Raw genomic sequence first — 26,907 nt, 5'->3', positions numbered from 1 at the left:
CAGACTTTTCAGTCCTTTGGAGTTCCCCATTAAAAAAGCAATTACTCCCAGGAGGAGTGATACCTTAAGGCTGTTTTATGTTTTGGTCTTTTCTTCATGTGCCCCACAGTTCGTATGCACTCCATTTTTCTGGTTCTCTTTTTAAATTTTACATTATTTCATTATGGTCTTTCTAGATTTCTATGTACTCCTCATTCTTGTCTACCTGAATTGTGTTATGCTATTATATTACACAAATGTACCATAATTTATTTAACTACTACCTTAGTATTTAAGACTTATGTTTTTTCTTAATATAAGAATGAATTTCCTAGCAATTAGAACTTTCCAAAAGTGAAATGAACTGACTCATGAGGAAATCAACTTCCTAAAACCAAAGAATGGAAAACAATTTATCAGGGATATCATAGAGGGGATTCCTATTCACACACACAATGGAAAGAAGGATGGATTTGGAGTCAGAGGACCTAGATTTCAATCTTGCCTCTCTCAACACCTATGAAACCTTGATCAAGGCATATAATCTCTAATACATAGCATCAAACTTACTAGCTACCCACAAAATTCTGAGTACTAATAAAATTCAACATAGCCAATGTTAATTTGTGGTTTTCTATATCAATATGGTAGGGCAGCCAGGTGACTCAGCAGATAGAGTACTAGGCCTGAAGTCAGGAAGACCTGAGTTCAAATCTAGCCTCAATCACTTACTAGCTAGGTGACCCTGCCAAGTCACTTCACTATGCTTGCCTCAGTTTCTTCATATGTAAAATGAACTGGAGAAATGGCAAACCGCTCCAGTATCTTTGCCAAGAAAACTCCAAATGGGGTCACAAAGAGTAGGACATGACTAAAATGAATGAGCAATAAATGTCAATATAGGGCCTGCTGGGATGCATTTCTATTTGAATTTGACACCACTGCTAATGGACTCAGATTCCTCATCTGTAAAAAGAGGTGGTTGAACTAGAGGCATCTAAGGACTCTTCCAACTCTAAACCTATAATCCGCAATCTGTAAGGAGGGTTGATCAAGAGTGCCTAACCCCTACCATCAAAGAGCCTCCCTCCTGACCTACAGAGTATAAATATGCCCACTGGCACCCTGTTAAGAAGGTAGATACCCTCTGAGTAGGGCTCAGGGACCTGGAGCTATCCCAGGGTGAACTGGCTAGTTTGAAGTTACCCCTAAGGGCTCTTTTTTCCCCTTTTATTTTCATGGCATCAGGATCCCCATGTCAAGATCACGCCCTTCTTTTTACTCCTCTCTTTCCACTATTTGGAGATACTCTGTTTTCCAGAGCTAAGGCCCAGCAAGCAAGCTGTGCCCCGAGCTTGGCATAACAACAATCCTTTATGCTCACCCGCTAGATGATCTCAGCCACAGCAAAACCCCTGAATTGTTTCATATCAGCCCAAGCGGTCCCTGAACTGAGACAAGCACCTGCTTGTCCAGATCATGTTCTGGTCATGAAACCCTGCTATGAATCAAACTCACCTCATTGTTGCTGTTACCCCCTCATTGCCACAGCTAAAGCTCACTGCATGTTCCTTTGTCTAGCCACTAGTATATGTACCATGGTTCAGCCTTGCTACAGGGGGCTTCCTCCTAGAGGAGGCCCCAACACACGTATCTAGTTTTCCTCCTCCAACAGAATAAAGAATATTTTGTTTTTGCTTATAACCACTGTTAGCAGTTTGGTTTTATTCTGTTTTATTTTATTTTTCAGAGTTAACAGTCAGGGTACTAACTCTGTGAGTTCTTTGGTATTTTTCAGAATTGACCGTGGTCACATAATCTCTGTCACTCTTTAATCATTTATTTTCAGGGTTTGACAGTGGTTACAATAAATATTTGTTAAGCAGAATGATGTGTTAGATGCTGGGAGATATATGAAGTTTGTTTGTTTTTGGTGAGGCGATTGGGGTTAAGTGACTTGCCCAGGGTCACACAGCTAGTAAGTCATACGAAGTTTAAATATAAGATGGGCCCTGCTCTCAATAAATAACAACAATTGATGTTTATATAGTATTTCATTTGTATTTTCCCATTTGATCTTCTTCTTTGGGGGTTGGGACACAGGTACTTAGTAATTATTAAATTGAAGCTGTAGCTAAATCACCTTAGTGATGGACCCATCATATTGAATCATAAAATACTTTGAGTAGAAGAGAACTTAGAGGTCACCTAGTCTAACTTCTACATGATGCTTGAATCTCTTCTGTTGTTGTTCAGTCATGTCTAACCCATCATGACTTCATTTAGGGTTCTCCTGGCAAAGATAGTGTAATGGTTTGCCATTTCCTTCTCCAGCTCATTTTACAGATAAGGAAACTGAGGCAAACAGGGTTAAATGACTTGCCCAAGGTCATATAGCTAGTAAGTGACTGAGGTCAGATTTGAACTCAGGAAGATGAGTCTTCCTGACTCCAGGGCTGACACTCTATTCACTGCACCACCTAGCTACCCCTTTGCATCCCTTCCAAAATATACTCAACTAGTAGTCATCTACACTCCTCTTGAAGACCTCCAATGATGAAGAACTCATTACTCATCAAAGGGTCCCATTCTATATATGTAAACATTGGAACAATTACAAAATGCTCAACAGGGAAAATGGTTTCATTGAAACCATTGTATATTCATTGAAACCTCTTGTATATGTCAGTTGTTTGAGTTTTTTCTCATTATATTTTATTTTCAGTTCCAAATTCCCCCCGCCCCCCCGCCACCTCCTGCCCTAGGGGTTTCTTGAGGGTTGATTTTCAGTGACTAGGACTAGTTCCAAGATAGGGCTGACTGAGACCCTTCAAAGGCAGACCTTGGTCAGAGTCGCTGCTCTCTGTAGCAGCCTGTAAAAGACAGTTGAAAGACCACTCTTATTCCCTTTTCCCTTTTTTCTACTTTTCCTTTACAAAAAACTCTGGCAAGCATCAAGTCGCATGTGGTGAGTTGCATATTATTGTCTAGGGGGCCTGAGAAGGGAATTCTTAGAAATTAGGATCTCAGAGTCCTGCCCAAATTCTAATTATTTCTCTTTCCTGAGTATAGGCAAGAAATCAGGGAACTGAAAATAACTTTCCCGAACTAAGAGAAGGCAGTGACATCTGGGCAATGGTAAAGAAGTAAAAAGTCACAGAAACAAACATGTGCTTGCCTAGGCAGCTGGAGAGAGTCACTTGTGAGCAATGTTCCTGAGCTCCTGAATAAAAAAATGGGGAAATCAAAAATTTGCTAGGCATGATGATTCTAGAACCAACCCCCAGAAAATGGAGAATCCACAGCATCCTTGGGCATAGTCTTGAGAGTAAAGCCAAATAATCAAGAATTTGGAAATTCAATCAACAAACATTTGTTATTATTGCATGTGCCAGGCACTATGCTGGGCATTGGGATGTGAAGACAGAAGTAAAATGACCTCAGCCCTGAAGGCACTTATGTTCTATCAGGGGGAACAGCATTACATATACAGGTATATGCAAAATATTCACAAAATGAAGGCCAACTGCTGAGGGGCATTAGGAAAGGTGGCCTGTAGAAGATGGTGCTTGAGATGAATTTTGAAGAATTCTAAAAGATGGAGATGAGGAGGGAATGCATGCCAGGCATGAGGAAGGTATACAGCCTGGAAATGTAGAACAATATGTGTTTAATAAGAAGAAGGTCAGTAAGAAAGCTGACCTTTGAGGGAAGTGTGGGTCAGGCTTGAGCAGCTTACTTCTTGGAAAAGAAAAAAAGGATTGCTCACATGACCCACATACTGAAGCCATGACATAGGGGAGCAAGAAATCAGGATCTTGACCATATCTGGAGATTTCCTGGGTAAACTCTGTGGGGGGGGGGGGGTAATGAGCCAAAGAGATAAAATGATCCTTTCGTGTCAGCCCCTAGAATTGAATCCATTCTACATGAGCCTAGAGCTTGGCAGGGGAAGCCAAAGGGAAAGGAGTGTCTGAGCCACAGGTTACACGTAGACTGGATTAGATGTCCACGGCCCTTTCTAGCTCTGGAACTCTACAACTATAAGTCAACACTCACTTGTTATTGTTGTTGTTTTTCCTTCATTCTCAAAGAGGACCAATGCCTTCATGAGAGTGATGTCTTGACTTGCAGGAGAATTGGATCTGAGTGAGGCAGGGCTGTGCAAAGTCATCAGTCTCACTCCCTCCTCCAGTCAGTGGAGTCAGTGGCAAGACAAAAGTCAAGATGACTGGCTATGGCCCAGGATTCAGTGGGTGACCTTGACCTTTTTAAACCCTAGGTCTCAGTCTGTCCAAGGACAGTCCCCTGAGAATCAAGCTTGTCAGGAAGAGAATCAGAAGTTTCAGGAAAGGAAACAGGAAGGTGGCACAGGAGAAAATAGGCTGAGAGAAATATTAAAGGGGGAGGTGGGAGAGTATCTGGGACAAATTAAGCTAATATCTCAATGTTGCTCAAGTTCCTAATAAAATTAAGAGAAAATGAATCCAGAGTTTTCAACACAGGCAAACAAAAACTTTACACCCCACAAGGAGATCATTTGCAGCCTGAGTTTAATATCCATGCTCTTTTAATATACCTGACTCAATTAAATTGTGCTATTTGCTAGGTTATAATGTGCTTCTAATAGCCACAGGCATTTTCTTCTCAACAGATTTTTTTCCCCTCCCTCCCAAACTGCTCTCTTCAGGCAATTTTAAACTAAAGACTATTCTCTCAATGCCCATTATATGACCATTTCAATATCACACCTTAGCCTTTGGAGGATATACAGACTCAGAGCCTTATGACCTAGACCAAGGGTAGGGAACTTTCGGCCTCAAGGCCACATGGGGCCCTGTAGGTCGTCAAGTGTGGCCCTTCGACTGAATCCAAACTTCATAGAACAAATCCCCTTAATAAAAGGATTTGTTCTGTAAAATGTGGACTCAGTCAAAAGGCCACACCCAAGGACCTAGAAGGTCACATGTGGTCCTAAGGCCACAGGTTCCCCACCCCCGACCTAGATTCATGAGACAAAGCTGTCACAGTGGATGTCATACTTACTGAGATTTTGATGATTTTGTCAAAAAGATGCACTTGGGGCCCAATGAAGTCAAACACGAAATACTGTTAAAAAAAATGATACATACATTGGTGACTGGAAGCAGGTAACCCTCTCCCATCTTTGGTCCCAATCTGAGATATACCCATGAACTTACCAGGACGTGCAGCTGAGAAAAGTAGCATCTCTTTTACAGCTAAAAGAGCATGGAATTTGGAATAGAAAACCTAAGTTTGATTCTCAGCTCAGCTCTGCTGTTTGCTAGTTATATGACTTTGGACAAAGTGCTTGATTTCCTTATCTTCTGAGGATCCTCTGAGATCCTGTCCAGCTCTAGATTTATGATCCTATGATTTTTAAAGGAAATTAATTTATTCATGTGGGACAGTAGATCAAATGTTGAGCTTGGAGTCAGCAAAACTAATTTCAACTCCTGCCTCAGAATTTCCTAGCTACATGACCGTATGTCATTTTACTTTTCTCTGTCTTGGTTTCTTCAACTGTAGAAGGAAGTGGTTGGACATGATGGCCTTAAAGTTTCCTTCCATCTCTAAATCTATGATGTTTTGGGAGGGAAAAATCATCATCCTTAAAGTTATCATGGAGGATGAGGGTCTCCTACAACCTACCCCTTCATGCCCTGCTAGAGATAGAATCTTGGCGGAGATGGAGCATGAGTCTTCTTCTATTTGACACCTTGCTTATTTGTTGTTCTTTTCTTAATTATATGACCATGCTTTGTTTTTTGCCCAATGTTGTATCATAATTTTAATAACATGATAGAATATAATGATAATAATATATAATATATGATGATGATATGATAATAATGACATCAGCATTTATATAGCGCTTTAAGATTTGCAAAGTACTTTACAAATATTGTTATCATTTTATCCTTAAAATGACCCTGAGGGGGTACTATTATTATCCCCATTTTACAGATGAGGAAATTGAGACAGACAGAGGTTAATTAATTGTGACTTGCTCAGGGTCACATAACAAGGAAGTGTGTAAGGTAGGATTTGAACCCAATTCTTCTTGATTCTAGGTCCAGCACTCTATCTACTACATCACCTAGCTATTTGCTTACTCTACCTTTCATTAATTTGTTGTTGTTCAGTGGTTTCAGTTGTGTCTTAATTTTCTTGATTCCATTTGGGGTTTTCTTGGCAAAGATACTGGAGTGGTTTGCCATTTCCTTCCCCAGTTTATTTTACAGATAAGGAAACTGAGGCAAATGGGGTTAAGTGACTTGACCAGGGTCACCCAGCTAGTAAGTGTCTGAGGCCACATTTGAACTCAGGAAGATGAGTCTTCCTGACTCCAGGCTTGGCACACTCTACTATGGCCCCACCTAGCTTCCATTAATAATAACTCACGTTTAGTGTTTCAAGGTTTACAAAGTTGTTCCCTCATAAGAATTCTGTGAGGTAGGTGGTAGAGGTATTATTACCTCCATTTTGGAGATAAAGAAACTAAGGCTCTTTTGAAGTCAGCCTCGAAGGGACGTTAGAGATTCTCCAATCATAGAATCAGAGACCATCCGGCCCAACGCCCTCATTTACAAATAAGAAAAGTGAGACTTGGGAGTTGTGACTTAGCCAATGTCACACAAGCATTGGCAGTGGCAAGGTATGACCCTGGATTTCTGGCTCCGAAGCCAGTGCTCTTTCCACCATGTCACGGTGCCTCCCTTTCTAGACACATCAATAGGGTTGAAGTGGTTTGCTCAAAGCCACATAGATTATAAATTGAAGAGGCGTATTTTAAATCCAAGTCCTCTGAACCCAAATCTAGCACTCCCGACACCGTACCGTGCTCCTTTCTTATTGGGGATTTATTTCCAGTTAATATTTCCAGCCCCTGTGCTTTAGAATCAGGCGCAGAATAAATCCTCAGCCAACCCAAAGAGATTTAGCGGTTTTAATCATCCCCCATCGCTGAGACTTGGCTCGGTCGACTTTGGTACTGCCTCAGGCTTATCTAGGCAGGAGCTACCTAGAGCTATGAGCCCGGACGGAAAATTACCATGGACGTTCTATAGCAGTCCCTTGAAATGGCTCGACTGCTTGTAAATGCTTGCAGTTTTACATTCAGAAGGCTAAGCCCCCACAGCAAAAGACAAGTGACCCTTCCCCTCAGCCTTTTTAGAGAGGGCAGTTTTCAAAGGCATAGGGATAGGCAACTGCCCCATTACTTATGGGTTTATTCTTGAGTGGAAGAGGCTAAGCCAGCAGACTTAGAGTCCATCACCTGGATACTACACAAAGCCTTTCTGTCATAACTCAGAATTATCTTTTGCCATATCCACTGGAGCTAGATGGAACAGTAGATGGAGCACTGGACCTGGAATCAGGAAGATCTGGGTTCAAATCCAGCCTCAGACACTTATGTTGGAGACTTCATGGGTCAAAGCTGGAAGGCATCTCAGAAACCATCTCATCAAGCCATCCTCAGTTGAGGTTAATCACCCTGAGGTCCAGGGTGATTAAGCAACATCAGTCTCAAGCAGATTTTGAACCCAGGTCCTCTGATGCTAGAACCATGATTCTTCCCACTGGACTACACTGCCTTCCTTGAGGGTACTCCTTCTGACAATGTAGATTGCAACCCTTCTATAATTTAGTGGTGGGTCCTGAAGAAATGAAATTCATCACCTTGTGACCAACCTGGTGGTAAGTGTCTGTGAATGTAGCTAGGATGCCTCCCAGGCAGCAGATTTGTAGTTTATCACCTGGGTCCTACATAAAACCTTTCTGTCATAACTCAGAATTTTCCTTTGCCTTATCCACTGCAGCTTGGTGCCAGAGTGGACAGACCAGTGGACCTGAAATCAGGAAGGTCTGGGTTCAAAACCATCCCCAAATATTTATCGGCTGTGTGACCCTAGGCAAGTCACTTAACCTCCAACTGCCTCAGTTCCCTCACCCATAAAATGGGGATAATAATACCACCCACCACCCAGGGTTGTTGTGAGGATCAAATGAAATAATATTTGTAAAGCACTTTGCAAGCCTTAACACACTATATGAATTCTAGCTATTATTATTAAATATTATTATTATTGTCAATTTAGTTTTCCAGAAGCTGGTAAGAGAACTAGCCAGGTCATGTTGTGGAAGAAGTCAGAGCCAGAATATCAAAGTCCCAGCCCCAGTTACTAGCTGTATGTCCTTGGTCAAAACACCTCAATTCTTGGGGTCTCAATTTTTCCATCTGTAAAATGAGAGAATTGAACCAGATAGTTTCTGCGGCCCTGGTTTGTTCTTACAAGCTGGTTCTATATACAATCTTGGATACTCTTCCTTTTTTCTCTTGCTTACATTTCATTGTTCACAGTATCCCAGGAGGCAGTAGAATATGGGGAAGGAGAGGAATCACCAGTCATTTTTACTCCACTTTTGGGAGAGATGATGGTATAGTGAATAAGAAATTGAAAAAAATTAGCTTAAGTGGGATTTGTGGATTGGATTGTGTTTTTCCATATTTTTTTGGTCCTGTTTCCCTTTACTTAATTAAGAATTATTGATCTGTAGATTGTTAGAAGTAGATGGAACCTCAGCCCATCTAAAAACATCTAATCTAACCTCTTAACTTTTCAGATGAGGAATCTGGGGTTAATAAAATTAAACTGTGACTCAAACAAGGTCACACATCACTGAGTCAGAGCACCCCAATTTAAACCCAGGTGTTTTGACTCTAAGACCAGAATGATTTCTGCCACTAAGCAAGGAAGGAGGGAGAGAGAGAATTGATGACTTCTCAAGAATGACGTACTTCATTGTAAAAGGGGCTATTTGTTCCTTCTTTGACTGTGGTTTGCTTCTTCTCATCCCCAATCTCAATGATGACGACTGGATCGATGTTTTCTCCCACCAGTTGTCGGGCTTCAGTGATGGTTATGGCAATCTGCAATGCAAAGGCACGATCCATGTCACTCCAGGGGCCACCGTCCACTTCTGTAAACTGAGAGATTAGATACAGTGTGTACTCACTTGATAACTTTGGGATTTGGCTTCACCATCATGGATCTTTGTCACCAATTTCGATCTGTTAAAAGGAAGGAAGGAAGGAAAGATTAGCTTCAAGAAATAAAGATATGCCTTTAGTTCCTTAATAACAATGACAGTAGTAGTAGTATTAATAATAATAGCTAATATTAATATAATACTTTAAGATTTATAAAGTACTTTATATATTATATATGAGTATGTACATATATATATGCATATGTAAACCTTTCAGTCTTAATTTCCATATCTGTAAAATAGAGCATCTACCTCACAGAGTTGTGAAGATCAAGTCAAATTAACAAATGCTCTCTCTCTTTTTCTCTCTCTCTCTCTCCCATCCCCACATTCTCTCCACACACACACACACACACACACACACATACACACACACACGCACTTATTTTGGTGATGGTCAGTCATTTTTCAGTCATGTCCAACTCTTCATGACCCCATTTGGGGTTTTCTTGGCAGAGATACTCTGCCTCACTTAGATCCAATTCACACATAAGTCAAAACATCACCCTGTGATGTTATCAGTCCTTTTCAAAAATGAAGGACGAGGGGCAGCTGGGTAGCACAGTGGATAGAACACCCGGCGCTGGCATCAGGATGACCTGAGTTCAAATCCAGCCTCAGACACATAACACTCACTAGCTGTGTGACTCTGGGTAAGTCACTTAACCCCAATTGCCTCACCAAAAAAAAAAAAAATGAAGAATGAACAACACAACAAAAACAATTGGAGTGGTGTGCCATTTCATTCTCCAGTTCACTTTATAGTTGAGGAAACTGAGGCAAACAGGGTTAATTGATTTGCCCAAGGTCACACAGCTAGTAAATGCCTGAGGCCAGATTCAAACTCAGGAGGATGATGAGTCTTGCTGACTTCAGGCCTGGACTCTATCCACTGTGCCACCTAGTTGCCCTATATGTATTTATACTATATGTGTGTGTATATACATGATTACATGTATGTATATGTACATATATGTGAGTATACATATATATAAATCTCATTTGATCCTGAAATTATTCTCTCCAAAACTCTCAATGATCTCTTAATCTTTGAATCTAAGGGCCTTTTCTCAATCCTCATCCTTCTTAACCTCCCTGCAGCCTTTGACGTGGTTGATCACACTTTAATACTTATTTCTCTCTAGGTTTCTGTGACATTGCTCTCTCATTGAGAAAAGAAATCAATATTCAATAAAATAGATGGTAAAAATTGGGTAAAATTAGGCAGTAAAAATGAATTTACAACTTTATTCCAAATTATATACTACAACAAATTCCAATTGGATCATTGATCTCAATATACTTTTAAACCATAAAACATTTTTTTTTGCAAGAAAAAGGAATAATATATTTATCTCAATTATGGAGAGGAGAGAACTGAAATAATTTACTAGAGACAAAATTTATAGTTTTGATTATAAATAACATTTCAAAAATTAAAATACATAAAGTAAATAGTTTTAATAAATATATCTAGTATACATGTGACACTTAATCCTAGGCATCTAGGTGGCACAGTGGATAGATTTCAGGACTTGAAACCAGGAAGAATTTATTTCTAATGTGGCTTCCAATACTTACTAGCTATGTGACCCAGGGCAAGTTATTTATTCTATACTAAGTGACTTGTATGACTCAGTTTCTTCAACTACAAAATGGGAATAATAACAGTACCTAACTTTTAGAATTATTGTGAGGATCAAATGAGATATTTATAAAGTGTTTAGTACAGTGCCTGACACATAGTAGGTGCTTAATAAATGTTTGTTTTCTTCTTTCGTATGTGAAGCTGATACACAGTTATAAATGCAATGCCCCTTTCCCCAACAGACAGGTAATCAAAAGTCATAAACAGTTTTGGATAAATCATTAACAACAAGAAATCATTAAAAATTTCTAATGGAAGAATGTTAATAAAGACAACTTTAATATAATTTAATATGATATATGATAACAACAAATATAATTAATATAATGTAATAGTGTAATCTATTTAATATAATAATATAACTCATAGACCTATGTACAAGATTTAGGTCTACTAACTAGAAATTTCTAGAGATTAGAGGCCTCTACTAGAGACCTCTAGTAAAAAACAAAAGTTTGTTTTGGCATGTTACAAAACTTTCTAAGTAAAACATCTTTCCTTTAGGGGACAAAAGCAAGGCAAGGAGCTTTAGTCACATTACTGAAGCTCTCTCAGTAGCAGCTGAGACCTTGTCTCTTCAGTAGCTCCTGAGTCTGTCTCCTAACATTATATATGATGCTACTTCTGCTGTGTGATTGTGACTTTGGCACCCCTTGCTATCCCTATCACAACTAAGGATAGAGACTGAGAAGTTCACCAAGTGAATTCAATGAGATTATGAAGGATAAATGATATCATAGGGCAAAGCACTGCTGGATGACAGGTGTGGTAGGCTTTTGGAAGAGGATCATACCGTACCTTCTCTTCAGAGGGGCTGAGGATGTTAGAAGAGAGAAAGTGTCATCTTGCATCAGGTGAGCATCTTGTCCTTTTTGTGTAGAAGATCCCTCCTGAGGAGATGCAATTTCTCCATGTCCTTCTGAAGAAGCAAAGACAAAAGTATCTAACCTGTAAAACATGGGACTTAAAGTAAGCCAGGGAGGTTAGTAGTTGGAGCAGAGGAGAGAATTGAATGGAAATAGAAAGGAATACACCTTTTTCTCAGTGGTTCGTGGTACCTTTACAAAGATTAACCATATAATATATAGTCTATGTACTAATAGTACATAAAAATGTTATAGTTAAAAGCAGAAAAGCAGAAATGTTTAAAGTATCCTTTTCAGATCATAAGGTAATAAAAAATATATTCAATATGGAGCAGAGGAGGGAGAGCATTACAAGTATGTTGGACAGCCAGAGAGAATACTTGGAGCTGATAGAGTGTCTTGTTTGTGGAACAGCCAGGGGGCCAGTATTGAGTACTTGTCATGGAGTAAAATATAAGAAGACTGGAAAGTTAGGAGAGGGTTAGGTTAAGAAGGGCTTTGAATGCCAAACAGAGCATTTTGCATTTGATCCTGGAAGCAAGAGGAAGACACTGGAATTTACTGAGTGGTGGAAATGGTGTGTGTGACATGACTGTATCTGGGCTTTAGGAAAATTCCTTTAGTCACTGAATGAAAGATGAACTGGACCGAGAAGAGATTTGAGGCAGGCAAACCAACAAGCAAGCTATTGCAATAAACCAGGCATGAGGTGATGAGGGTCTGAACTACAGTGGTGGCAGTGTCAGAAAGGAGAAAGGGGCACCTCACTTCCTATTCATAAGGGATGTTATTTAGGTCATACCTACAGAGTCTCATGGTTTTCCCTACTTTCTTCAATTTTCTGAATTTAGCTATAAGAAGTGCATGATCTGAGCCAGGGTCAGCTCCAGGTCTTATTTTAACTGACTGTATGGAGCTTCTCCACCTTTGGTACTTTCGGGTACGCTAAGGGTCCTTAGGGAATGAGTAGGTCTCCTATCAATTTCTGAACATCTCTACTGCTATTCTTTTGTCCACCCTTTGGCATCTAGTTTATGGATTTAAATAAAAAAAAGTTTTCTTCCCTCCCCCTTCCTTTTTAGTTTAAAACCCTCTTAATTTAATTAGAAAGATACCAGAAAGAAACATCTTGAGCAGCCATTTTTAGGTACATCCCATTCCTATTTTAAGCTGTAGTCCAGAAATCTGAATCACATTCTTAGACAGTCTCCTTACACAGCTGCTCACTTCCTAATTCTGCCTTTCTGTTCTGAATCTCTTGCCATTGATCATCAGCAGTGATAAAAGTACTGCTTGTGTCCCTAAGATCCTTACTTCTATCTGTTCCATATTCCAAAATTATCTCTTCCTGTTCTTCACCTTAATACAACTTTTATTCCCTCAGTTTCCTGTGTTCAGTTCTCTCAATGACCTGATAAACTAAGTCATTCAGGTATCAATGAATGAAAAAAAATCACAAAATGACCAATACTGTAGAAAACTAAATTAAACTAATTAATTGGGTAGCACATCTTTTGAGTTCTCTCTCCTATACTTTAAGAGGGAGAGACTCACTCTGTTTGCTCTCGTGAGTAGACAAAAGAAAGGGCCCACCATAGCTGGTGTTATGCGATGGAGCTGGATCTGGAATCAGGAAGATCTGAATTCAAATTTGGCCTCAGACATTTACTAGTTGTGTGACTCTTGGCAATTTATTTAAACTCTGTCTTCCTCAGTCTTCTCATCTGTAAAATGGGGATAATGATAGCACCTCCCCCTTTTGGGACTACTGTGGGGATAAAATGAGATAATATTCGCAAAACATTTTACAAACCTTAAAGTACTACACAAATGCTATTGTTTCTTACGGTTGCCTGAAAAAGTTATTCTACTTATTAGAGCTCAACTTTGTATTTAATATCTTTAGATTATTTATTCTACTCTGAGCTTAATTTATATATCTTAATTTGTGTATACCTGATAAAAAGATAAATAATCTTAGTGACACATAACACTTTAGAGGTTATTAGACAATTCCACTACATAATTTGTGAATTTCATTTCTTTTTCTAACAGTCCCTGATGGAAGAGAGGATACTTGAACCATGGGCCCATATGGTAAGGTAAGAAGGAAATACCATCAATAGAGATAGTGAAAATCAAAAGATCATGAGATTGGAAGATATCTTAGAATTCATCTAATCCAAACCCTTTATTTTATAAACAAGGAAGCTGAGGTCCAGAGAAATGAAGCAATTTGCTCAAAGTCACATAGATCATCATAAGCAGCAAAGTAGAAACTCAACCTACTTCATAATTTCACCCAAGATCATCTATGTATATGAAGTGGTCATGAAAGCAAGCCATTGCCTTCATTTTTCTGGACTAACCACTGTTAGAAAAAAATAGTTATAATAATATTGACCTTGCCAGAGTACTACTAGAATATTGTGTTCTCTTTTTTCTTTTTTTTTTAAATTTTATTTATTTAGTTTTAGTTTTTAACATTCACTTCCATAAGCTTTTGAGTTACAAATTATCTCCCCATCCCTCTCCTACTTCCACCCAAAGATGGCAAGCAATTTGATATAGGCTCTACATATACATTCATATTAAACCTATTTTCACATTAGTCTTGTTGTAAAGAAGAATTAGAACCAGTGGGAGAAACCATGAGAAAGAAGAAACAGAGAGAGACAGAGAGAGAGAGACAGAGAGACAGAGAGAGAGAGAGAGAGAGAGACAAAGAGAGAGGAGAGAACAAATAACATGCTTTGATCTGCATTCAGACTCCATAGTTCTTTTTCTGGATGTGGATAGCATTTTCCAGCATGAGTGTTTTGGAGATACCTTAGATCCTTGTATTTTTAAAAAAAAACAAGTCTATCAAAGTTAGTCATCACACAATGTAGCTGTTATGGTGTACAACATTCTCCTGGTTCTACTCACTTCACTCAGCATCAGTCCATAGAAGTCTTTCCAGGTTTTTCTGAAGTCTGCCTGCTCATCATTTCTTATAGCACAATAGTATTCCATTACATTCATATACCACAACTTGTTCAACCATTCCCCAGTTGATGGGCATCCTCTAAATTTCTAATTCTTTGCCACCACAGAAAGAGCTGCTATAAATATTTTTGTACATGTGGGACCTTTTCTCATTTTTATGATCTCTGGAATACAGACCTAGAAGTAGTATTGCTGGGTCAAAGGGTATGCTGTTTTCTCTTCTTGCCACCATATTTTAAAATGGATGTTGATAAACTGGAGACCATCCAAAGGAAGGCAGCCAAGATGGTGAAGGGCCTTGAGATCATGTCAAGATTATAATGTTGATATATGCTTTTTTCTTTTTTATGATCTCCTTGGGATACAGACCTAGTCAATTGCTTCAGATTTTCAAACAAAAGTAATCTCCTTTAAACCTGTGCCATTACTATGGATGAACGAATGTGTCAAAGCAGTTAATTGCCATTTTATAAAGCAGGTCTGATGGCAACATTGAGAGAACTTACTATTAAAAAAGTATCATAATAATAAGTCTATTGTAAATGAAATTGCATACATTGACATCAAATCTATGTAGAGATTTTAACAGGTTATTCCGTACCCCCAACTTAAAATCAGACTAGGGTGATGAGCTATCCTTTAATTTCCCTGCATGATACAGGAGGACTTAGAGACTTTGAAACTGAGACATCAGTCAGGAGTTCCTTCTAATCTATTTTAATGGATTTTTCTTGAGCCTTGGAGGGCCCAGTGGGCCATTATTTAATGTCAAATATCCTACCCCAGGCATACTGAAAAATTAATTCCTAAGCAAAGGTAAGGAAAAGATAGAGAGGTCCAGAGGGAAAAATGAGGTATCTAATCATCTCAATGACCCTACTGTCATAGATATTTAAGGGCACTGGTCTTGTAATCAGAGGACCTAAAGCTCCAGTTCTGATACTCATTAGATGTGTGACTGAGCAAATCATTATCCCTCAATCATGGTAATAATAATAATATTATCTACCTCACATTGTTGTGAGGGTCAGAGACAATGTATTGCAATAATACAGTAAAACATGAAGTACTAACAAAATGTCACATCTTTCTTATTTGTTCTGGTCAAATGGAAATAATAACAATGAGCTGATATTTATATTGAGCTTGAAGGTTTGAAAAACATTTTGCATTCACTATCTTATTTGAGTCTCACAACAATCTGGTAAAATAAGCGTAATAGGTTTCATCATTCACATGTTATAGATGATAAAACTGAGGTTCAGAGGGACAGTGACTTGCCCATGGTCATTTTGCTGGTAGTAACATTTGAACCCAGATCTTATTTGCTCCAAGACCGACTCAGAGACACAGAATGAGATAGGTCACAAACAGAGACACATACCCACGAGGATCTGGGGTGGGGGGAGTAATCAACAAATCCACAGACCTTCCCAAGAGAGAAAATCCCATTGTCAGACAGAGACAGAAAGGAGAAGAATCAGCAGGGAGCTATGATGTAGAGGAGCAACCCAGATCCCTTTTCTGCTAGTGTGAGTCACATAGACTGTGTAAATTTTGAGGGAAGGTGGGACCTAACATAGGGGAGCATTATTTAATTTTCCAGCAACTCCAAGTTCTTTCCCCTTGTTGGGAGGCAGGATATCAACCAATCCCCAACATCCCTCCTCCCCAGTCCTCGTGCTGCTCTCTCCTATATTCAGCCCATTCAAAGACTGGAATGAACTTCTCCTCCATCTTTACCTATGAAATTTTTTTTTTGCTTCATTAAAGGTCCAGCTAACTCAGGAACTCCCTTTTCCATAAAGTCTTCCTTGATCCCCTCAACTGAAGATTGCCTCCCTTTAAATTTCTCATAATACTCTGCCTGGTTCTCTCCTTTGTATTCACTACATTCTGACTTATATATAGTTTAAGGGTCTTATCCCCCTCAGTAGGTTGGAAACTCTTTGAAGATAGAAACTGTTGTCTTTGTATCCTTAGCACCTACCAGATTATAAACCCTCAATAAATGTTTATTGAATTAAGTTAAATTAATATGATAGGAAATATACCAGGTGTTCCTGTGTGGCCACCTGTGTGGGTGGTGTTGGATATAAACTCCACTGAGCAAACAAATGAGATTTTGGCCCTCAATTCTGAAGAACCAAGCAAAACATTCACCTACTATACCTTACCTTGTGCACTTTTATTTGCTAGAATCAATCCCTTCTCCTCTTTCTTCTTTTTCTTCTTCAATTTCAGTCCAAACATTCCTTTTCTGAAAAGACAATAGAACAAACATACCTTGATGTTTGTAGGAACACAGGATTATAGATTCAGAGTTCAAAGGTTTAAGGAAACTCAGAGGTATTTGCAAACAGCTAGTTTCTTCAGTCAGTTTGAAAAGCCAGTCAATTCATTAGGAAGGAAAAAAAAATCGGCTCCCTTTCTGAGCCTCAATTTTCGTCTATAAAAGAGGGAAGTGGGGTTAGATATTCATAGGACGGATCCTAGACCTAGGCCTGGAAAGGGAACTCAGAGCTTCCTTCATTTTATAGATGAAAACCCTTCCATTTCCAATAACCTATGGACTTTGTGGCTCTTTAATTAATTAAAATCTGTCCCCACTTGACATCCCACAGTCTTGGAATCAAGTAGCCTGGCTTGAGTCCTGTCTTTTTCACTTGGTAGCTGCCAGACTTTGGCAAATTAGATTCTCTTTGTGCCTCTGATTCCTAATCTAAAACATGTGTGTGAGATGGGCCTCCCTCACTGGGTTGCTGTATTCATCTAAATGTAAAAGTATATGTTGAGCACTTCTAAAGCCTCTGAAATTCTGCAAATGTAAGATAGCATTATCTTCTCCACCATACCACCATCCCATGCAAAAAAAAAAAAGCCTAACCAAAAAATGGGAAAATGTTCTGTTAATTTTATCTGAGATGTTACTGCCTTATCTACAGTTATCCAATTCTCATTCTAGGCTTTGGGGATGGTATGAACAAAGGTCTACATACAGGAGAGAGCATCATGAGAACTGGGAGATGGGAAGTGGGGGGGGAAGGGTGATTGTTGACACTTTACCTCCCAAAAAGTAATTGAGTACCCATCCAGTAGATTCTCAAAATATCTGAATGGATTTGCAATCTCAGCCATTAGGGTGTTCCCTCTAAAAATATAGATCATAGCCTAGACAGTATGTTTTCTTTTTTTTAAAACTATATGGTTTCAATCCCTGTAAGGGGACTGCATAGTCATTGAAATTCTATTAATTAAATATTCATTTGGGCAAATGAGAATTATCTTTTAAAATGTAGACAATAAAACCCTAGGAGTTTGGGATTATCAACCATTTGTATTTTAGTACGGAACAGATTACATGGATTGCTTTCTTCCCAATATCTGGCTGACATTTGCTGCCATTTTGATCAGGAGAGGAAAAGTAATTTGGGAATAAGACATAATGACAAAAGTGGTTGAAATTCTTCCCTTCCTTCAAGACCTAATTCAGGTGTCACCTTCTCCATGATTTCTTCTGTGAGATCCATAGTTTGAAATGATCTTTCCCATCTCAGATGTGTGGGTACTACAGTGATGAGAGCAAGGGTTGGGAACCTGAGGGCCCTTGGGTGCTGGGCAAAAGTACCAACAGGAGAGAGAAAAATGAAAAGGGAAATAAGGAGAAATTGAAGTCAGTTACAGTACAGGATATTGTTAAGAAATATTTGTTTTTCCTTTTAAACAAAGGTGGGGAAACACTAGGGAAATACAGACCCAAGACTGTGTTGTAAAGTATCATTTGGCTTCTGTTTTCCTCCTTTCTATCCTAATTACCAGCTCCTGCTGATTCATCTGAGAATGAGGAAGCTTTTTTTTTTTTGCAGTTTTTCTTACAGTTTTCCAAGCCAAATTGGGCTTCTAGATTAATTAAGTACAAAAGCTACTTATTTAACATAGCTCTTTAACGGTGGAGAAGAGAAAATAGGAACTGGGTCCATTTCACTAGGCTCTGACCTGGTGTTGGACTCGAAATCTGTAAATTCCTAGTTTGAATCCTGATTCAAGCACTTACTAGTTGTGTGATTCTGGGCAACTTTTCTCACACCCTCAGTTTCTTCATGTGTAAAATGGGATAATAAAAGCACCTGCCTCACAGGACAGTTGGGAGGATTAAATGACATAACATATGAAAAGTACTCTATAAACTTAAAGCACTAGCTATCATCATCGTCATCATCATCATCATCATCATCATCATTAAAGTGTATTGCATACCAGAAAGTACCATACAATGTTAGTTGTTATTAGTGAGTAGTATACTCATCATCAACTAGGCCTCCCATGATACCATTGTGCCATGCCATTAGATTGAATTTCCAAGGTCAAGAGACCATTCTTCATCTTCCCTTTACCCTGAGAAAGGTCTGGTATTCACCTTTTCTCATCAAACAAGTGCATGGATCACAGCTACAGCATTTCTGAACAACTATTTTGGGCTCCTAAGATGAAGTCACATCTAAGAAGACAGAGAACTTCTCCCATGGATTAGGAAAGAAAAGTCAGGAAGAAAAATTGTCACACTGTCTGTGACTTAAAGATAGTCAGTTGAACCAAGCTGATTGATATATTTCAGAGTTTATATCAGACAAGTCTATTAGAGTGGAATCCATCATAGAAAATAAAAAGAGAGAAGGAAAAAAATGTTCTTACCTAGAGAAAGATGGGGTTAATTAGGTGGAAGGATATAAGAAAGATAAGGAAGAGATAGATAATTTTTCCCACTTGAGGCCCTTGTTTCATTCATAAAAGCTCTGTCAACATCTTACTTCAACTCTTGAAGACTCAGTGATTTCATAATTGGGAATATTTCCTTCACCAGTGGAGATCAAAGCCCCTGTGTGTCCATGGTGGAGAATTTAAGAAGTTTCTGTGTCCACGATTCTTTTCAGCTAGTAGCTACCTCTCTGGTGACCAGCTTCTTAAAATTTACTTGGCTGAAAGGAGAGGTGATCTATACAGATTTTAACTTAGTTCCCTGAAAGGGAAGGCTGTGAGTCTGCAATTCCCTCCAAAGTGACCCAAGTGAAGGCACCAGACTAAGGCAATAGTGAACATCAAACTGTCCTTGGAGTCTACTCTCACGCCCCAGCAATGGCAGAGCAATGGAGGAACTAATGGCTAGTGTTGGGTTCCTAGGCCAAGCCTGGGGTCACAAAGGATGAATTCCTAGATATTCTTGGACCAAGTGGTAGCTGGGGCTGAAGAGCATCAAGGGACAAAGCCTTAGAATCATAGATATAAAGTTCGGCCATCTTGTCCAACCGCTTCATTTTACAGATTAGGAAACTGAGCCAAGAGAGATTAAATAATAAGTGTCAGAGTTGGGATTTGAACTCAGGTCCTCTATCTCCAAATCCATGACTCTTCCTTTTTTTTCTTGTTTGTTTTTTTTTTTGTTTGTTTTGTTGTTTGTTTTTTTAGGCAATTGGGGTTAAGTGACTTGCCCAGGGTCACACAACTAGTAAGTCTCAAGTGTTTGGTCTGAGGCCAGATATGAACTCAGGTCCTCCTGACTTCAGGGCCAGTGCTCTATCCACTGCATCACTTAGCTGCCCCCCATGACTCTTTTCACTGTACAACAGTGCCTCTCAATGACGGGGAAGGAGCAAACCTGGACCTTGTTCCCTCATGGTGCTATTAACAGTCTGACAGTTGGGGGCAGCTAGGTGACACAGTGGATAGAGCACCAGCCCTGAAGTCAGGAGGACCTGAGTTCAAATTCGGCCTCAGACCAAACACTTGACACTTACTAGCTGGGTGACCTTGGGAAGTCACTTAACCCCAACTGCCTAAAAACCAAAACAAAACAAACAAAAAAAAAAAACCAATCTGACAGTAGTGGATCTTGGGAAAAAAAACTGATTATAGGATAGGCTCTGGCAAACCCCAGAATCATAGGTAAAGCTATTAACTTGGCCCACATGGATGGCACACAAAAGAAAGTCCAGGAGTTTAACAACCAACAGAAATTCAAAGTAGAAACAAAAGCATCAATTACTGCTACTGCTGTTGTTGTTCATGCTGTTATTGTTGCTGTTGTTTTTGTTGACAAAAGCAGCAGAGGTGCCCTGATGACTCTTGGAGCAAGCATGGGTAGGAAGATTCCAAAGGCTAAAAAGAGGCTAGCGTTGCCAAAGAGGATGAGAATTTCTGTTTTCTGAAAGTCTCAGAAACCCCTCCTGCCCGGCCTGCCTTCCCGAAGGCAGGTCACATTCTATTCTATAGAATATTCTATATTCATTCTATATAGAATATTCTATATTCACATTCTATCATCCACTTAATCAGTCAGATTTAGAATCTCAGAATCATTCTCCATTTTATCACCCTCACTGCCTCCTCTCATTTAATCAATTGCTGATTCTTGTTGATTCTGCCTCCACTACATCTCAAATCTACCCCCTTCTTTCCCCTCTCAAGGCTACCACCTTGTTTTAAGCTCTCATTATCTCTCACCTAGGTTATTTCAACGGTCTCCTAATTACTTCAGATTTCCCCCATCTGCAGCACATCCTCCAAATAGCTACCAAAATAATCTTCCTAAAACACAAGACTAACCCATAGCTTTCACACACACATGTACACACACACACACACACACACACACACCCCTCCATGAGGAAATTTGTTTTGCTTGACTGTATATTTGTTACAAGGAATTTTTTTTTACTTTTTCCCAATGAGCATGGGACTGGGAAGGACAGAAAAGAGGTTTCTATTCATCAAAAAACCAAACAAGCTTTTTCCATTCCAAACACCACAGGTTCCTCTGAGGCCTGGGAAGAAAGATTCAGAAGAAAACAGGCCCAGGAAGTATAACTAAAAGGAAAGAATGCTGGATTATGAGTCAGAGGTTCAGAGCTATATCTTGCTATTTATTGTGACTTCTTTATTTCTAATATGAAGATATTGGACAGTGGTTTCTAAGCTCTAAACCTATGGCCTGTTCTAGGAGGTTTAGTTCCACCATGGTCAGACAAGCATGATCCTAAAATGATGCTGCCCTTCCGGCTCCACAAGTCCATGAAATGATTGACAAGTGGATTTGAGTTTCTCCTCCCAGCCTGCCTCCCATTTCTGTCAACCATGGCCTTACTTACCTTTTCTTTCCACACTCCTAATGATACTTACTGAAGGAAAACAAATAAATAACTCCTCTCCATCCTTAAGAATTTACCCCTTTTGGACATTTGGGAAGGAGAGGAGAGAAGGGAGAAGAGATTGAGGGGCAGAGGGATTGTCATTCCTAGCTCTCTTTAGTTAGCTCTTAGCAAGCTTCTGTTCTCTCCGACATCTTTATTAACATTCCCTGTCAAGAGCAAGCAGGCATCTCTAGGCCCTGTTTTATGACAGCCATCCAATAAATAGAGGCTGAAGTTCAGACATTCCGTTTTATTAGCAATTTGTATGTCCGTTTCACCCCCTCTATCGCTGGAGTCAGCTCTCACCAGGGCAGTCCTCCCTGAGGGCTCCTTCCCAGGATTATAGAATCAACAGAGCTCCTGAGGACAAATCAAAAGGAAGGTTTGAGAGAATGTTCCCTGTGGAGAAAAAACCCTCCAGATCAGCTTTGGGGGCTGGTTTAATCACAGCTGTCTGGTTCTTCTGTTAGATAACAGCACTGAAGAAACAAATAGTATTATTAGGGCTCATTCCTCCCCTGCCTGAACTTCCAGGGGGATTAAGTGTTTCAGTCTTCCTGTCAAAAGTTTACGTACCAGGTACCTATCTGGTTTCAGAATGTTCTCCCTCCTCACCTACACCTCCAAGGCACCTAACACCTTTCAAGGCAAAGCTCAGGTGCGCCTGCTGGGGGTGAGAAGCCTTTCCTGCTACCCTTAATTGTGAATGTGCTCTTCCCCTTCCTCAGATGACTGATTGTATCCTTCTCTGATATATGCACAGGTAGAGCATCTACGAGTCACGAAGGATAACGTGTTAGACTCGGGAGTCAGGAAAACCTGAGTTTGAATCCTACCTCAGACATTTGCTAGCTATGTGGCCCTGAGCAAGTCATTGAACTTATATCTATTTAACTACATACGTTTAGCTAACATCATTTAGCCTCAGTTTCCTCATATGTAAAATAGAAATAATCATAATTGATAGCACTGTCCTACTTGAATGATTTGCAAATCTTAAAGCATTATATAAATGCTAGCTATTTTTGTTTCCCTAGTATAGATGTAAGCTTCTCTAAGGCAAGGATTGTTTTTCTTATTGTCTCTGTAACTGCACCGTGACGTGTGTGTATGTGTGTGTGTGTGTGTGTGTGTGTGTGTGTGTGTGTGTGTGTGTGTGTGTTTGGAAAGGAGGGTTGTTTCAGGGTTTGTTTATTTTTTAGTCCTTGGACCTGTGATTTCTTCAATGTGGTATGAAAAATCCCTCCACCCACACAGCTCGGCCAGCATTGAAAGGTTAAATATCTTGCCCAGGGTCACACAGCTAGTCTAAGTGTAAGAGGAAGGATTTAAACCCAACTTTTCTTGGCTCCAAGGTCCTACAGCTAGTCATATATCCTAAGGAGATCATAGACAGAGGGAAAACATGATCTCAAATACATCAACTTATTCCTAGCAGCATTTTTTTGTAGTAGCAAAGAAATGGAACAAAATAAGTGCCCATCTATTGGGAAATCTAGTACGTGAGTGTAATGGAAAACAACTGTGACAAGAAACAATGAATATGAAAACCTGAAAACCTGATACAGAGCAAAGTCAGCGGGACCAGAAAAATAATAAAAAGACTACAACAATGTAAAAGGAAAGAAGAATAATAAAAATTGAAATTAAATGCTGTGTAATTAGAATAACCAAGCAGAGCCCCTGAGAAGAGATGAGAAAATGCACCTCCCCTGTCTCATTTGCAGAGGGGGATTTCCAGTATGAAACATTGCATATCTGGGCAGCTGGGTGGCACAGTGGATAGAGTATTGGACCTGTAGTCAGGAAGACCTGAGTTCAAATCTGATCTGCAACACGGAGAGATAAAGTTGAGAAAAAAAACTATATCACTATTGCTGATAAAAATAAATAAACCAATATGTAATAAAATATTAGCAAAAAAGCTACAGCAATATAATAGAAAGATTATATATTACAACCAGGTTGGTTTGAAGAATTATAAACTAGAAGCAGAATTATAAACTAGAAGAATTATAAGAAAACCAATAAAAATCACAATCATATTAGTAGATGCAAGAAAAAGCTTTTATAAAATATAATACCTTTTTATATTTAAAAAATTCGAAAGGTAGAAATAAATTGACTTTTCCTTAATATGGTAAAAAGTAATTATCTTGAACTAAGAACTGATATTCTCTATAAAGAAGAAATACTAATGATCTTTCCAATAAGATTAGGAATGTAACAAAAACATCCTTTGTCACAACTATTACTTTATATAACTTTAGAAATATCAGGATATGACAAGAAAAAGAAAATGAGAAAATAAGCAAAGAATAAATTATCACTTTTTTATAGATGATATGTGGGTTTACTTAGAACACCCTAGAGATTCAAGTAAAAAAGATAATAGAAATAATTAATAACTTCAGTAAAGTAGCAAAATATAAAATAAAACCCACCTCCCCCCAAAATTATTAGCTTTTCTGTATATTACCAACAAATCACAGTAAAAAGAGATGGGAAAGGAAGTCCCATTCAAAATAATCACAGAATGCATAAAATATCTTAGCATCCACCTACTAAGACACAGATAGCAATTATGTCAATACAATAATAAAACTCTCCTTAGAAGAGTAAAGACAAAAAAATTGGAGAGGAATAAATTACTCATGGTTAGGTTGTGCCTATATAGTGAAAATACTACCGAAATTATTTTACACATCTGGCATCAAACCAATCAAACTACCAAAAAAAATAATCTATGGAACTATACAAAACAAAACAAAGTTCGTCAAGAATCTCACGAGAAATAATAAAAAAAAAATTGAAAAGGAAAGGAGATGAGTATTTCCAAATCTAAAGCTATACTACAAAGCAGTAATCATCAAAACAAGTTGGTACTGGTTAAAAATAGAAAAGTTAATCAGTTGAACAGATGCTGTTTTCAAGATCCAGAAGTGATTGAATACAATATAGTGTTTAATAAATGCAGGGACTTCAACCATCAGGGGAAGGATCCAGTCAATCAACAAGCATTTATTAAATACTTAATATATGCTAGGAACTGTGCTGAGTGCTGGGAATATAAGTAGAAGGAAAAAGAAAGACAATCTCTGCAAAATTAATAATTATTTGACAAAAACAACTGGGAAAATGTGGAAAATAGTCTACAGGCAATTAGCCTTAGACTAACATCTCACACTACAGACAATAAACTCCAAATGGATGTATGACCTAGATATTAAAAATCTTATACTAAAAAAATAGAGCAACAAGGAGAGTTCTTTGTAGTTTCACAACTGTGGGTAGAAGATGAGTTCTTTAACCAAATAATTGATAGAAAGGATCACAAGACATAAAAGAGACATAAAATTGAAAAGTACAATACAAACAAATTTAATAAAGTCAGAATTAAAAAAGAAAAGTGTTCATGTGGGATGATCATTGCAGCACATTTCTCTGATAAAAGTTTGATATCCAAGATACTCAGCGAATTGATATAGATAAATACGATAAAAACAAGCACTATTCCCCAAACGATACATGGTAAATGGATATGAGCAGCTAAGTGATACAGTGGATAAGAGTGTCAGACCTGAATTCAGGAAGACTCAATTTAGTGAGTTCAAATCTGGCCTCAGACACTTACTCATTGTGTGACCCTGGGCAAGTCACTTAGCCCTGTTTGCCTCAGTTTCCCTATTTGTAAAGTGAGCTGGAGAAGGAAATGGCAAACCACTTTGCCAAGAAAACCCCAAATGAGTCAGACATGACTAAAAATGACTGAACAACAAAATGGATATGAACAGGCAATTCTCAAAAGAAGAAAGGCAAGTTATCAACAACCGAATGGATAGTGACAATGATTTTTTTTAAAAGAATGTTATTTTATATTTAATGTCAATGTATGCTTAAACACACAGAAGAGAGCAGAATGATGTTCAGAAGGGGTCACTGACAAGAAGGGTAGTGCTGTTACTACCTTGCTATATGTAAGGTAGATAATTTGAAAAGCAGGACATAGTAAAGTCACAGTTTCACATGCAAACCTTTCTAGCTGACCTTTGTCTATGAAAATGTTCAGGTTTGTTGATGGTTGTCTAGATCTTAATCACCAATTATTTAAACAAGAGAAAGAAAGGAAAAAAGAAAAGCAAAAAAAAAGAAAAAATAAAAGCAAACCTAACTCTTTTCACTCACGGCCAGGCTCCCTCGGGAATGATCATACTATCTACCTGGGTCCAGTAATGAGAAGACAGAGAAGCACGTGGTCCAGCCCCTTGGTGTCAGTATCAGGTTCTTTATTATTAGAATTTCATTTGAATCTTGATAGTTTACAAAGAATATAATCCTGGAATCCAGTTCAATCAATAAGCATTTATTAAGCACCTACTATGTACCACACACAGTGCTAGAGCCTGAAGATACAAAAACACAGGCAAAACACTCCTTTCCTTTAAGAAACTTTCATTCTGAAGAGAGAGACAACATGGACATATATGAATATATATATATAAAAAACACATACAAAACAGATACAAGTTGACTTTAGGGGAGGAGGCACTAGCAGCTGTAGGTGAGGCAGTCTCTGCTTATTCAAATTCTGGTTTTCTCCATAAAGAACACTTACCTTTGGAAATTACTGTTCATTTCATAAAACATTAACAAATGGCAAAGGCTATCTCCTAATAAATTTCGTTGTGCACTTAAGGAAGATGAAGAATACAAAGGAGATACAAGTCTGTTTAAAACCATTTTTTTGGCATTTAACTCTGACTGTAGGATTTCTGAAGTGGGTTGCAGAGGTTCTTTTATTGTTATTGAGTTGTTTTTCAGTTGTGTCCAATTCTTTGTGACCTCATTTGGGGTTTTCTTGGCAAAGATACTGGAGGGGTTTGGCATTTCCTTTTCCAGCTCATTTTACAGATGAGGAAACTGAGGCAAACAGGGTTAAGTGACTTGCCCAGGGTCACACAGCTAGTAAGTGTCTGGGGCTGGATTTGAACTTAGAAAAATGAGTCTTCCTGACTCCATGCCGGCCACTCTATCCACTACCCCATATAAGAACATGTTTTTAATACAAATACACAGATAGATAGATAGATAGATACATAGATACATAGATACATAGATACATAGATACATAGATAGATACATAGATAGATACATAGATAGATACATA

The 26,907-nt window shown here is 38.7% G+C and overlaps 1 protein-coding gene across 1 annotated transcript in view; it reads right to left on the bottom strand.

The window, feature by feature from the left end:
* Window positions 1-16,809, bottom strand: part of LOC114030669 (fer-1-like protein 6) — a 193,259-nt gene extending 176,450 nt beyond the window's left edge. The window contains exons 1-5 of the mRNA XM_027845520.1: window positions 16,734-16,809; window positions 11,501-11,621; window positions 9,022-9,076; window positions 8,804-8,935; window positions 5,026-5,088 (exon numbers count right to left, since the gene is read on the bottom strand). Of these exons, the coding sequence (XP_027701321.1) occupies window positions 5,026-5,088; window positions 8,804-8,935; window positions 9,022-9,076; window positions 11,501-11,621; window positions 16,734-16,809 (447 nt within the window). The remainder of the gene's footprint in view (window positions 1-5,025; window positions 5,089-8,803; window positions 8,936-9,021; window positions 9,077-11,500; window positions 11,622-16,733) is intronic.
* Between the last annotated feature and the right edge of the window lie 10,098 nt (window positions 16,810-26,907).

Source organism: Vombatus ursinus, unplaced genomic scaffold, assembly GCF_900497805.2.
Source record: "Vombatus ursinus unplaced genomic scaffold, bare-nosed wombat genome assembly UNPS02014973.1, whole genome shotgun sequence".
NCBI classification, from domain to species: Eukaryota; Metazoa; Chordata; class Mammalia; order Diprotodontia; family Vombatidae; genus Vombatus; species Vombatus ursinus.
The sequence above is the reverse complement of the archived record's forward strand: the minus strand, read 5'-3'. Positions and strand labels throughout refer to the sequence as shown.